Source organism: Panthera uncia (assembly GCF_023721935.1).
Source record: "Panthera uncia isolate 11264 chromosome A1 unlocalized genomic scaffold, Puncia_PCG_1.0 HiC_scaffold_17, whole genome shotgun sequence".
NCBI lineage: Eukaryota > Metazoa > Chordata > Mammalia > Carnivora > Felidae > Panthera > Panthera uncia.
In genome coordinates, this window is record NW_026057577.1 from 86,288,591 (window position 1) to 86,303,293 (window position 14,703).

At 39.5% G+C, this 14,703-nt stretch overlaps 1 protein-coding gene, 1 long non-coding RNA gene and 1 other non-coding gene across 5 annotated transcripts in view; 2 read left to right on the plus strand and 1 right to left on the minus strand.

Moving 5' to 3' along the window:
- The first annotated feature begins 132 nt into the window (after positions 1-132).
- Positions 133-1,687, plus strand: LOC125934373 (uncharacterized). Its single transcript, XR_007461361.1, has 3 exons — positions 133-645; positions 1,094-1,166; positions 1,517-1,687. It is a non-coding gene; the product is annotated as an uncharacterized LOC125934373 (long non-coding RNA).
- On the plus strand, positions 874-1,007 carry LOC125935892 (small nucleolar RNA SNORA13). Its single transcript, XR_007461871.1, has one exon. It is a non-coding gene; the product is annotated as a small nucleolar RNA SNORA13 (small nucleolar RNA).
- Positions 1,688-1,808: 121 nt separating the features above from the next.
- Positions 1,809-14,703, minus strand: part of EPB41L4A (erythrocyte membrane protein band 4.1 like 4A) — a 263,653-nt gene continuing 250,758 nt past the window's right edge. For all 3 annotated transcript variants that reach the window (XM_049647720.1, XM_049647721.1, XM_049647719.1), the window contains 5 exons: positions 10,348-10,395; positions 9,691-9,759; positions 8,331-8,441; positions 7,213-7,294; positions 1,809-4,105 (listed from right to left, as the gene is read on the minus strand). In XM_049647720.1, coding sequence (XP_049503677.1) covers positions 3,971-4,105; positions 7,213-7,294; positions 8,331-8,441; positions 9,691-9,759; positions 10,348-10,395 — 445 coding nt within the window. In that variant the 3' untranslated portion in view covers positions 1,809-3,970. The remainder of the gene's footprint in view (positions 4,106-7,212; positions 7,295-8,330; positions 8,442-9,690; positions 9,760-10,347; positions 10,396-14,703) is intronic.

Here is a 14,703-nt window from a genome sequence, read left to right on the forward strand (position 1 = left end):
CCTCGCGCCACATTGCGGCGTCTCGCGAGGGCGCAGCGGCCATTGGTACAGCCCGTTCCCCCCGCGCTCCCCGGACAGTGGGTCCTTCCAGTCATAGAAAAGCATTGTGGGAGGAAACCCCCGGCCTTTTCTGCTTTTGCGCTCCGGGGTAGGGGAGGTGTTTCGCGCTTTCCGGGATGGCGGGGTTGGGGGGGCGCGGGGTATCTCGGTCTCCGAAGGGCCCAGGCGCTGAGCAGGGACGCGCGGCCACCCTGAGGGCGATGGAATATGCTTCGCCGCTGTGCCGGGCCCGAGGATCCCGTGCCGTGAGTCCGTGGAGGGAAGCGGCCCGGCCTGGTCTCCGCCACGTTGTCCGTGGACCTCAGAAGACTCCAACGCGGCCCCCAGGCTGCGTTCCCACTCCAGGAAGTGGAAGATGGACTTGAGTGCATTTGAGTTTATTGGACACGTACTTTGTGTCAGGGAGTTTTTAATAGAAACAGATTTCTCGTGAAAGAGAAAGGCCTCACCCTGTAACTGCGTGTATGCCTACAGTATCCCATTTGAGATCAAGTCTACATAGGAGTAAAGTGCCGTTTAAGGTTTAGATCTCGATATTTGTTTCAAGATAGAGAACTTGGCGAGTGAGCGGCAACAGCTTCGCAGGTGAGTTTGCATTTAGTGCAAGGAGGAACCAGTTGCATCCCAGCTTTTGAAGGTTTTAACCACTTAAAACACTTTGTACTGCAGTTCTTGTTAACCTAGTCGGGTTTGAATTGTACAAGAAAATCTACAGCTGGTATTAATCACCTTTGAGCTCATCCACAGAACAGTACATTATGGGGTCAGCAACTTTGTGCCATAGATAGAGCAGTCCTTGGGTAGGTTTCTTGTAGCCTTTGTGTTGCCCGTTCACTTTTGGAAACTAGTGAATGTGGTGTCAAAAAAGGCGTAAACTAAACACTTTGCAGCCTTTTCCTGCCCTTGAATTTGGTATCTTTGGCGTAGGAGCTGCACAAGTAACAGTTTATGCTTTTACATTAGTTGACACATGTGATCTTGAGTCTTAAGCGTATAGTTTCTCTTAAGCAGTTTTTAACTACATTTTGTTCAGGTGAAAGACGGATGCTTGAAGCATATCCTGCTGCTAGCTGAATTCTGTCCTGGAGCACCAAGGGTGACCTAAGGTAGGATGATGGTGTTGTAGTGCTGTCTTAAAACAGTTATTTGTAATGCAAACTTCTAGGTTGGGGTGCTTTAATGGGTATTAAATTAGTACTGCAACGTGTAGTTAAGAAGGTGAAGTTAACGGCAAATAGGAAAGCCTGTTCCCAGCTTAGTTTTGGAATTTTAAAATACGTGTTTCTTTGTGTAGTAACTAAATTTCCAACACTTGCCAAATCTCAGGTTTTATGTGGACGTTTAAAGCTGAGTCCAAAATGCAATTCAGAAGGATATACTGAGTTTTATTATGAAGCTTTTAATGTTTGATGCACATGAATATATGTCAAATTCAGTGCTTTATTTTTTCTTTTAGGATGTCCTTGATGAATTCAAAACCATCACAGGAAATCTTGACAAGAGTTGCTTGGATCATTTAAAATTCCCAGGAGTCTGAGGGGTACTAAAATAACTGTTTTGGAACTGTCCGTAAATCTACCTTTAAAATAGTGGGGCTATGAATAAATATTTCCTTGTGTTTCTTGGAGGTTTGTGTATTAAGTAATTAACTGCCAGCAAATAGCATTCTTTTGAAAGATGAAAGAGAAAGGGAGGGTTTCTATCCTCCCCACCCCTGAAACTTGAGAATGGTTTAATCTCAGCTAAGTTTGATATTCACAGCTACCAATTATGGAGAACTAAGTGCTTGCTTTCAGTGCCTCAGCCTGGTGAACTAGAGTAGTTGGTTTTTAGGTCACAGGTGTGTTTTACGTTGTCACTGCATTTTTTTTTTTTTTTTTTTTACCCTCCACCTCAATTTTGTAGGAAAGAACAAATAGTCTTTGGGCATTGAAACATTTATTGAGTTTTTCAGTAACGTACTAGGAGGTGGGAACACAAGGGTGAGCAAAACACAGTCCCTCCCTTTGGAAGCTTAGAGTTGAATGGCAGAAATATCATCACAGATGCGAAACTGCCTTTGTGAGACAAGTCTCATTCATGAGTTGACCCAAGGAAACCTGAGAAAGCGGTTGAGATTAAGGGCAGTTATCATTTTTGCAAGGCAAAGTTGGGAATGGCATATGCAGAGGCCTTGGCCTAGGAAAGATACAGGTTTGTGACAGTTGTAGTTACTTTCCGTCTTAAGTGTCCTGATTTAGATAAGAGTTGAGTGCTTAATGAGGCTTGAAGGTGGCTATTAAGGGAGCCCATGGGTGTTACAAAATGAGCCTGAGCAGGTAAAACAACAGACCACACAGGGCTCTGTTTAATGCAAGGGGAAATGTTATAGTTGTCATGTGTAAAAAAGGAGATGCAGGTGGGCCAGTTGTTGAAGCAAGTGAGGACCACCTTGGACCAGGGTGGTAGTAAAATTTGGAGATCATTAAGCTATAGAGAGCAGAGCTAACAGGACTTGGTAATAGGGGAGGTGTTTAATGATTGCTATGTGTGTAGTTTTGCACATTCACATGGTAGTGGTCCTGAATCCAGGGAGCAGCATTTTAAACTGTTGAACTGGGATTGCCTTTGAAAAATCTAAGTGCCCTGGCAGAAAGACTAAGCTATGGAAATAAACCTTAAGGCTATGGGCATAAATGAGATCCACCTGGGGTAGAGGAGGAGGACTAAGCTCTGGGAAACTAATTGATGAGGTAGAATAGCATCTTACTGAAGAGCAGTAAAAGATGGTCAGAACAGTGCAAACAATGAAATACTGCACTAAAAATATGGCAGGGCAGCCTAAAGTTACCTTTGGGATTTGGTGACAGGTGATTTTAGCGTAAGGTCTGTAGTGGAGGAGGATCTTAACAGTTTACAGTCGGGATTAGAAGAATTGACACCAGCTGCATTTTGAGAAACTTGGAATGGGAGAGGAAAATAGTAGCTGGAGAGGGATTTGTGGTTGGAAAAGTTGGTTGGCTTTTATTTTCCTTTTTTTAGATGGAAGAGTTAATAGTTTAAAACCAAATGGCAAGGATCTAGCTGACAGGAAGTAGACAGGGACAAGAAGGCTGAAGGAGAGTGGGTTCCAAAACACAGGTGCAGGGACAGGAGGAAAGGAAGGATTAGTGTTGATGACAGCTGGAAAGTTTGTGGGTAGGGAGATAATGTCCTGCAGGAGTATCTGTTTTCTCTGGAAAGTGGAGTGCAAAGTCATCCTCAGATGAACTCGTCTTTGGGGGTGGGAGTTAGATAGCCAGGCAGGATGGAGAGACCATTTGAGGTTGGGTTTCATGAATTTATAAACGGAGGTCAACTGAAATCTACACATAGCATTTTCTTTTTTTTTTTTTGAAAACACAAGGACACTAGAAATTAAAAGCAACACTTAAAAAGCTTTTTACATTTGTAAATAACCAGTGGGACTTAATGCCACAAAATACAGTATTACAAAGAACATTTATATGAATAAAAACTTCAGTCTGAAAGTGAGATCTCAGTCTTCATACATCTGTGCACAGGCTGAGATCCACCTAGAGTTGGGAAGAACCTTTTTGTCCACTTGGTGTACCTAGCTAGGCAGCTGCACACTAGGATTCCAGACCTTTGATCAGAACCACCTGATCTTGGTTGTGGACACAAGATAACTGGAGTTTCCAGGAAGGAAAATAGGGCGTCAAGGCATGAGTTTTCTCAACCCTTCTTTGAGTTGCCAAATAAAAAGGCCCTTCAGCACAAATACACTGTTAAACATTTAGAAGATGCAACAGACTCCCATTTTTTTTTCTGAAGAAACACTTTCTGCAGGTCCAAGATATTTGAATAATTCACAGTTTGAAAGTAAAGGTGGCACACACACACACCCTTCCCACCCCTATTCTCTGGCCCTTCACTGGATCAAGTCCATCTTGAGGCGTGAAGCTTGGACAGTTTTTACTGTTTTTGCTATGTGTTTTCCAGTCAGATTGCTTGTAGATGTCTGAGATTTTTCTTCAATCAGGCTATCTTTAGATCCATTTCTTCTCTAGAAGAAAATATATTCAAAAGATTAAGATTCAGAGAAGAAAATGGCCAAATCAACTTTATTAATACATCAGAAATTAAGGTTCATAGTATCAAAAGCTGTTCAACAAATACCCTGGTTATGACATGAAGATTGTAAAGTTAAGTCTGATTGTAACATGCATAATACACTAAATGCATGAAAATTAGTCCTAAATCACCCAGTTAAATATTTCTAGTCATTCCTAAACCAGACTCCCAGGTTGAATCAAGATAATTTTAGAGTGTGAGACCTCTGAAATGGAAGATGTCTGGATAATCTGAGAGGTAGGGGAAGGACAGTGTATGTGAAGAATGGAAAGCTAATACAGCAAGAGAAAAGGAGCTGGGAGGTCACCTAAAACAAGCACTACCTTGTAAGTTACTTTACAGTAAAACCGGTCTCTGCCTGCATATCTTAAGGAAATAAAGTGAGTCAGAGTCCATGATTCATCCCACCTTTACCAGCCTTCTGCATGAAAAAAGGAAGTGAGGTGTAGACAGGCCATACCACTACCAGAACTCTGGCACCATGACAGAACTTGGGAAATGCAACTTCCCTGCTTCCAGTGTCATTCAAGTCCTTTCTCCATGTGGCAACCACATCAGTGGTTTCCTTTTGGCACGTAGAATAAAGCCCTGCGAAATCTGTCCCCACCCTCCTCCATGCTCTGAGCACACTGGTCTTGGCTCAAACACCCCCAGGACCTTTACAGACTTCTCTCTTGCTCTTCCATCTGCACCTGGGTGGCTCCTACTCTGCAAGTTTCCAGCTTTATACATCAGTTCCTGAGATCACTGGTCACCCTATTTCTGTCATCGGTTTCTGAGTTAACTTTCTTGGACCACCCTATTTCTGTAAAGTCACCTGTTGATTTTTCTTTTTTTTTCTTTTATTTTTTTTTCAATATATGAAATTTATTGTCAAATTGACCTGTTGATTTTCTAACTGAGCCCTTGGTTTCTTCATAATGCTTCCCTAATGATTTTAACTTTTATGTGTTCTATGTCTAGGCCAGGAGTCTGAATGAACATTTTTCTCAGAAGGGCCTAATTGTAGACTACATCTGGTCGCTGTTGCATGTTGTGCCCCCCCCCCCCTTAAACAACCCTTAAAAAATGTAAAAGCAATTTATTAGCTCCTAGGCCATACAGAAACAGGTAGGCTGGATTTAGCCCTTAGGCTGTAGTTTACTGACTACCCAGCCAGTGCCTGTCTAATGTGCTTATTAGATATTTGTTGAATTCAAAGAGATGTCACAGAGACCAGCTTTGAATCAGTACCACACTGATCCGTAGATGCATGTGAGCTGTCGTATGCAGAAAAGTGAGAACTATTTCAATGTGCAGAAGTTTCCTGCGATTCCTGAGTGATGGTGATCAGGGAGTCTAGGGTAGTTGGAACAGCGAAAGTACAATAACATTCTTTGTGCTGAATCCAACTTTAAATTTTAAGACAGAAAGTTCTGAAAAATAACTGCCTGTTTATCCTCACAATAACCCTGACAGGTTATTATTTACATTGCATAGAAGTTGAAGTTCAGAAGTTACACAGTTTGCTCAAAGTCACACAAGTGGTATGCAGAGACAAGGAGACACAAATGCAGGTCAATCTGAATGCAAACCCTAAACTCCTAATCTTGAATATAAATTTTTAAAATACTATTGACTTGAAACAATTGTTTGCACAACCTATTGGCTCTTCCAGATCTACCTAATCAAAAATGAGGAAGATGTTATTGGATGTAGTACCCCACTCAGGACTGAGGCATTCACTCCCCCAGCTGCTGGGAGTGTTGGCTGATATAAGGCTAAAAAACTGAGCCCTCCCCCAGGAACTACCCTCAGCTGAAGACAGCCCCCTCCTTAGGGCACCCTTCAACAAGTGACTTGTTACATGGTGAGTGCCTATGTGTAAAAGCCAAGTGGGAGAGATCCGATAGGCCCTCTCAGCTCTAGAGCTCCCTGTGGGATCAGCTGATGCTTTATTCGGAGAATACTACACCATTCAACATTTGGCTTTCTCTCTCATCCCAGCAAGTGTTGATCCTTATGCTTTCCAATAAAGTTCCTCCATGTAAACCTCCATCTCAGAATCTCTTACCAGGAAATCTAACATAAATTAGTACAGGCGTTTCTGACCCTGCTTAAGTCAATGACAAAAATGAATCTGGAGAAACAAAGGGCAGTGCATAACCTGTACCACTGGAGTCCGTTTTCTTAGATTGTCCATAAACTCCCTGGATTTACGTATAAAACTGTGCTTACATGCCTTTTTATGGGAGACAGTAGTTAGAATTGCGTTCCAAAGGGATGGAGGATCTAATGAACACCACATCACTACAAACAACGGGTGGACAATGACCCATTATAAACATCAACTTTGTTCTTAGAGTGATGGTTTAAGTAGACCTAAATCCACCCAATGATCTCACACAGCCTTTTTTTCTCTGATTTACCATAAGAGATGGTGTCAAACACCTTGCTGCAATATGTTTGTTAGAGTGCTCCCCTGATCTAATCCAGCGGAGTAAATTGATTTTATTAAGGCAGACAGATAACTTTACTCTGGCCTTGAATTCCCTTTTAACCACATTATTTAAAACATTTCCAGAACAAAAGTAATTTTCTTTGATGGAGAAGACAAATGAAATAGGACTTGAGTAATTCTGTCTGCCGTCAATAATAGAACATGTGCCTGCTCTAAGTCTACCACTTTCTCGCTTCTCTGGCTCAAAAAATATCAAAGAACTTTTTTTTTTTTTTTAATTAGTGAAGCTATTGTTTCTTTGCTCTGGTTTCAAATTATCTTACCATTTTCGTTATCCTTGGATTTGCTCCAAGGATCAGACTGTTTGAGACCTTGCACTAGCTCTAGCTCTCACTTCTAACTTAACTCTTCCCATGTTGTGCCTTGTCTTGATCATGTAACCCTCCTTCCACATTTTGTATACTTTCTTTTTAAATTATAGAGTCTCAGAATGAGGTTAGAGATTCATTGCCCTATTTCCCTAAAAGAACTTTCAGAAAAGTGCTTCTCAAAAATTTTCATCAATACCAATACCTTAAAACTTTATTATTAATACCGACCTGATGAACTGTGGAGCCACCAGAACCCTGAGCATCTGAAGAACGTGTCACAGGAAGTGGAGGTACAAGATCCGTTTTTGAACTGCAGAGGATTTGTTTTAGAATTAACAATTGAGATAGTACCTAGAATCACAACTTGAGGTGGAAGAGAACTACAGAATAGAAAACATGTTTGATGTACCTTTATACTCCTTAAGAGTACCTACCACAATACTTTACACGGAGAGATGTTTAATAAATGTTTTTGCATTAAGTTGGGCAGGTTTTGCATTAAGTTGAGCAAGGTTTTGACTTGCTCAAAATCATAGAAGAACCAAGAGTAAAACATAAGTATGGTTCCCATGTGCTCTAGTTACTGTGACATGTATAAATGGCCTTTCGATTTGTTTCCAAAGAAGCATTTGTAGCCATTTATTCTTTTTCTATAAACCTATGTAGCTATAAATAGCCATGCTCTACATTTTACAAACAAAAAATAAACAAAACCTGGCCTATAACTCTCTCGGCTGGACTAGCTTATGTCCCAACTTATTAATGTTTATCAAAATTTTGAGCCTTAATTCAGAGTTAAATGATTAACATTCCTATCCAGCAATACCAAGTACATGATACATAATTATTTCATTAACATATTCATTTAAAATATAGCACCTCTTGCGACTATATTGTGAGATACAGTCACTTTCCTCAAAAGAAAAACTGAATAACACAAAGAAATGACTACAACATACGATATTTGCTATAGTAAAAGAAAATGTCATCAGATCAAAAAGAAACATACACCATTTCTCAAATAAGGATGCATTATTCACAATAGAATAGTTAATGCATTTTTTTTTCTTGTAAAAGTTTCAGTGCATAGCTTGGGGGTACCATGATTCAGGCTAAGTATGGTCTAGATCTGTGCTGTCCAATATGGTAGCCACTAGCCATACAGGGCTACTTAAATTTAATTAAGAATATTAAATTTTCAGTTTCTCGGTCACACTACCCATCTTTCAGATACTTAACAGTTACAGATACAGAACATTTCCATCATTGCAGAAAGTCCTACTGTACTGTGCTGTTCCAGAACTGGAGTCCTGCAAGTGATAATGTACTCAAGCTTGCCCACTTACTTCACCTCCGAGAGAACGGATCGCTCTCCATCTGAACACTGAGACCTGCGATACTGGCGGTAACTTCGCGGTGAATGGGAATGCCTGATGCGGATTGGGTCACCTTGAGTCCTGAATAAGCAACCAAAAACATGGAAATAAACCAGAAGTCAGAAGAGGATAATTTGGAATTTTTCCTTAATATGGAAACCACAAAGGAATGACTTCAAGAATTTAAAAAGAACATGATCCCTCTGAGCTTAGAAAGCCTAAGTGGCTTCACTTTCAGGAGCTAACAGAAAACTGCCCTCTTGACCATTTACATGACCATTTCATTTACATGAAAATGAAGCTCTATTATTTGTATGCACATGAGTGTGTAGTTTTTTAATGAAAAATTCTAATGAAACTATTCCCTACAGTTGAATTTTTTCCAGTAGTGTGAAAGAAAAAAATCTGTAATGCAGACAAATGGCATTCCTATGAGGAAAGGTTGGTCCTTATCCTAGCTAATTAGCCTGTCATTAAGAATTCAATCTTTGGCCAAGAGATGAGGGGGTGGTAGGAAGGGGAGTTGGGGAGAGTGTGTACAAACCTGCAGTTTGACCAGAGTGGGAAGAAAGCATGGGTTACAGACGGAAATAAAGCAAGGAAGTAACCCCCCACCCCCACACACCCTTTCTCTTTACCAATTACAGCAGGGCAGAAAACAGAGTAAATAGATCATCTTCTGCTGCATCCTACACTGAATGGTGATTAGGGAATCCTGTTACGCTTCCATGGAGCACATTCAATGTGCTAGTTCTATGGGCTAATGTGGCAGGATTCAGGGCCAATACAACATCTTGTAGTGAATAAAAAGAAACATTATTACCAATCAATGAATCCCTTAAAAAAAAGAACTTAGGTTTTAGAACACATTAATTATCAAAAGCTCCTGTGTACCTACTTCATACAAACTGGCAGTTAATATATGATTGTGATTGTAGTGCAAAATAACAATTAGCTTTAATACACCCTTTTCTACCTCTTTCTCTACATTTTTTTTTTTAATGTTTATTTTTGAGAGGGAGAGACACAGAATGCAAGCAAGCGAGGGGGCAGAGAGAGAGAGGGAGACACACAATCTGAAGCAGGCTCCAGGCTCTGCGCTGTCAGCACAGAGCCTGACCGAACTCACAAACCGTGAGATCATGACCTGAGCCGAAGTCAGATGCTTAACGGACTGAGCCACTCAGGCACCCCCTTTCCTACAGTTTTAATTTTAGTTAAAATGTAAAGACAAAGCCCTTCATAGAATACCACCGGAAAGTAAGAATGGACTATTCACTTATAAGTACTAATAAAACTTTTGTGACAAGATTTTCAAAGACATACTCACTCTATTTTAGTGTATGGAATCTCTTTTAATTGTTCTTCAGACAAACCAGAAGGATCCACAAGTTCCTTTCTAGAAGGGAATGAGCAAGAAAATTAAATTTATGAAGCTGATAGAAATACAACTGGCAGGTGAGTTTTTCCTTCCTAACCTTATCCCCAAACACAGTATTAGTAAAACTAAGAGAAATATAAGCCAGGAGCAAAGATTAAAAACCTAGTATGTATTCAAGGAAAAACGGGGGAAAAACCTTTTCTGTGGCTCTTCTACCTTTTTTCCAGTTTTTCTATAACTGGAATGTAGACGACTCTCCATCCATCATTTCTTTACAAAAGATCTGCTTCTCTCCCCTGTAGTATCTTTTTTCCTTCTGAATCTGTTTTCCCTGGTATTTATTTGTAAAACATTGTCCTGAGGCCATTTACAGGTGAGGCTAACTGGCCTTAAGAGAGAAGATGTCAGGGCTACCTGTAGAGGGGCTGCTGGCACGGGAAGGCACCACTGCTGTGAGTCCCATGTTCCACATAATGATGGCAATGAAGAAAGACTATGTGACAGGCTTCAGCCAGAGGCTGCCTCTCGGTGTCAGTGGTCTCCCTCGTAAACGCCTTAACACTACATGGGTTTTGAAACAAGAGGAAGAAAAAAATCAGTACTTACTGAATATGCTTCCATAACTCTTCTTTTGCTTGGATATCAGGGCTCCTCCTATAAATAGAAAAAACACCACTCATCTCTGCAAACATGCTTCATCGAAAAATCTAACAGCTAACTTTAGCCGAGCTACATTAATAGTTTTCAGACTGTGAAGTTCTTATTTGCCAGCTGGGACCAGACAACGAAAGACTGGGCAGGGAGAGCCAATGTGGGATAGCATAAAGATACAAGATAATTTATCTGCTAGTACTACTGAAAAAAATCACATAAAACCCAGCCACAGCCAAGGCTTTATCTGATGAAAGAGCCTAGAACTTGAAGAGCAAATCCACACACCCTCCACTGGTGATTTTACAGTGAAGATGATTCAGGGCTTCTGTTTCTGGTCCTTCTGGCTATTTCTAAGTAAAGGCAAAGAACTCATCCTGATTCTATTAATAGGAAAGATTCCCAACATGATCTGTGATTACCTAGTAGAAGCAGCAACCACAGGGAAAAGGGAATGGTGGGACAGCCCAGGCTGGCACACTGTGCCAGTGACCTACCTACCTTTCATATTACATCTCATGTTGTGTTTCTGGGCCAGAGCATGGGCCCAGAAATGCTGGGATCTATGTGTGGCTTATACTGTCACCTCTGTATGCCCTTCTCCATCCGAATCTACATACCCCACAAATCTCCAAAAATCCCCGAGTAGAAATTACACCACTACTTTTAATTTCCTAGAATGAGAAATTTCAAGTCATTATCCATGTGTTCACCCTCCCCACAATAGCAATGAATACTAGAAATCTATTATCACTGCAAGTGTTGCCACAGAATGATTTTTTTTCCTAGTGAGAAAATGATAAGCTTTCATTAGTCCTTTCAATAGAACCAAGGCCTAATAAAGGCCCAAAGAAAGGACGCAAAACCTAACAATTAAAAGGCCTGGTGCTACGCAAAGCCACAACAATACTCTGTCCTGTGGAATTTTACGTTCATAATCTGTATCAGCATTTTTGGGCTCAATATCACTTTCAACATATGATATTATCATTGCTTTCATTTTTCTAAGTAATAAGGCACCACTGAGGCATTCTGGTAGGACTTTCTGAGACCACAGAATACAATAAGCTACTTTCTAGCAATTAAATTGACTAAGTGGTTTTTTTCTTTAATGGAAAAAAAATCTGTAAAGGCCTTTTAACCAATTCAAAAGGAGTCAAAACATGGAAGATAAGGGGATGGGATGAAGCCTTGGTCTCAAATGTAAAAATGTGATATTGTTAAATGCTGATTTTGTTATATAATAAAATTATATGCTTAAAAAAATTTTTTTTAAGTTTATTTTGAGAGACAGAGCATGAGAGACAGAGAGAGGGGAGGGGCAGGGAGAGAGGAAGGAGATAATCCAAAGCAGGCTCTACACTGTCAGCACAGAGCCTGATGCAGGGCTCGATCCCATGAACCATGAGATTGTGACCTGAGCCAAAATCAAGAGTCACTGAGCCACCCAGATGCCCCTATACACTTTTTTTTTAAAGTCTTAAGAAATGCTTCTTTGGAAGGATTTTCTGTAAGGAATCTGCCTTTCCTATGTTTGGCTGGTGTGATTCACTAGACAATATTTTACATGATACTTCCAGAGTATCAAGTATTTTACATGATACTTAGTATTAGTGCTAATACTAAAAAGCACTAAGCTATTTATACTATTCCCAGAGAAAAGATGGTTCTGCTTTACCTATACATCAGCATCTAATTGTCAGAGAGGGTCACCCAATAGTCTTAAGTATTACAGAATATCTAGGTTAGGAAGCCATTCTATTGAAAATCATTCTTATCTCTGAAGGTGCAATAGTAAGGCTATCTTTGAGTTGAAGAGGGTTTCTCAACCTCAACACTATTGACATTCTGGGTCAAATAATTCTTTGCTGTAGAGGGCTGTCCTATGCGTTGTAGGATGATTAGTAGCTCTATGGTCTCTGCCCATGATGTCAGTAATACCTCCCCACTGTGACAAGCAAAAATGTCTCCAGGCATTGCCAAATGTCCCATGGGGCGCAAAACTGCCCGAAACTGGAAATAACTGGTCAAAGGTTTGACCTGAAAGTAAAGTAGTTATGGTTGGGTGGAGGAACTGTGAGGCCAGGTCACTGTAGAGATCCATTATGTGATTACTGACACAGTGTCGGAGAGAATAATAGCAAAGCAGGAACTAAATCTTCAAATAATGAGGTAAGGGACGCATACACAAGGAGTGGTATAATCTGATGGCCTTAGATTCAAAACCGAGTGCTTTGAGGAAAGAGGAAGGGAGAATAAGAAAAAGCAATGAGGGGCAAGTAGGATGTGCCTGTCCCCCATGACCACCATATCAGGCTAGTGAGAGACAGATGATGAATATAAGCAACATACAAAACACTTGATAACTGGATACTTCTGAGTGCTGGAATTGCAGGTAATTTTATTATTCATACTTACCTATCTTTTCTGATTTATTTTTAGTCAAGAGAATTTTTTTAAAGTTTATTTATTTTTGAGAGAGAGAGAGCACAAGCAGGGGAGGGGCAGAGAGAGAGGGAGACGGAATCCCAAGCTGGCTCCACACTGTCATGGTCAAGAGAATTTCTAACTTTAGGTATCAAAAAAGAAAAACATAAAAACATTTCCATGGTTTAAAAAATTACTATTGTTGCAATTCCACAGGCAATACCTTTCATTCCCATCTTGTAAGAATTAGCAGAAATGTTACCTTAACCCAAATGGGAACATTAGTCCTTGGAGCCATAAATACTGGTCCTAAAAGATTCAGGAATTTAGTCTAGATGTTTAAGTTCTATAGCATCTATAATAAGCATCTACGATTGTCATGTTTAAGTTACTGAGTTCTGAAATGCCCAGCAGTTTCAAGCAGCTTTATGTCAGGGAGAAGTTCCAAAGCTAAAAACAAAAAAACAAAAACAAAAAAAACAATTTCCTCCAATTGCTAGACCACCTGTGATTTAACAAATGTAAATACCGGCAACATGCTAATGAGGAATGTATTATTCTTATGCTTACATCTGCACACATTTAATCAATAATTTAGGATGATTTCATGATCTGCAGCTCAACATCATTTTGTGAATTTAGAAAGCTGTGGGATTTTGACAGCCATTTTTCTTAATTAAAGGGCTCTTAATTATGCAGATGTTTTATTTGAACTCTCCAAATAAGTTCCTAAGGAAATAGAGCATATATATATATATATATATATATATATATATATATAATACACATGAAGTTCAATATTAGTCCCGTATTTTTCAAAAACAAAACATCCCTCATCTACACCTGATACCAATAGCCCAATATAAATATTCATTTTTCAGAGAAATTAGCTTTGATGAGACATCATTTAGAGTCATCATCTCCTTTCTTCCAAAACTCTAAGAACAACACTTGTTAAATCTACAGTGTTTAAACCCCATCACTGCATACAGTCTTTTACATCTCCCTAATGTTACGATTATATTAACTAGAAAACACTATATGTTATACTATGATACAATACACTATATTTTTATGTACTATAATAAACTAAAAAATAAATGAGGTAGCATTTGACTTCATGCTTTTGTGACCTTACCACTGAACGCTGTTCTAAAAGGAAATTTAGACTTGAAAATGTTACTAAGAAAACTGTAAGTTTATAAAACATCTTTATTTTAAAAATTCAAAGCCCTTAACAAATATCTCATTAATTCCTCATCATATTCCTGAGTGGTCAGAATAGACATGATTAAGAGAAAGCTTAATCTTCCACTCCTTCCCTCCCTCTGTCAGAATTAAAGAAGGATTAGGAAGCCACAGGGCTCAGCAACCTGGCTACTGAAGATCATTCAAGGAGTCACTTCCAGAACCTACATGCTAAATCTCTGAGGAATCAGACTTCGGTTTTGTCTTTAATGGGAACATCACTTCACCCTGACAATCCCATCTTCACATCAATTATTTTTGAATAAAAATAGTGAGACCTTACCACCACCAGAGGGAGCATGAGCCTTCTCGCACACACAAGTTGAACCTATGAGAACTATTGTTTCAGCTTCATTGCCTCTTCCAAACATAGCAATGAGTTTTACTAATTAGTTTTACTAATATAGAAAAGCATTTCCACCAAAAGCTTCTAATGATAAGTAAACAAGAATGTCATGGCAATGCAGCTTCAAAATGTACTAGAAAGAACTGTACTTCTCAACATTTTCCTAGATGAGATCCAAGAGAGAGGGGGTTTGTATTTTATACTATTGTATGTCTCTGGCATTTATAATACATAAAATTTTCTAGCTTTTTATTGTAAATTTGAAAAATAAAATGAATGAATCATGTGAA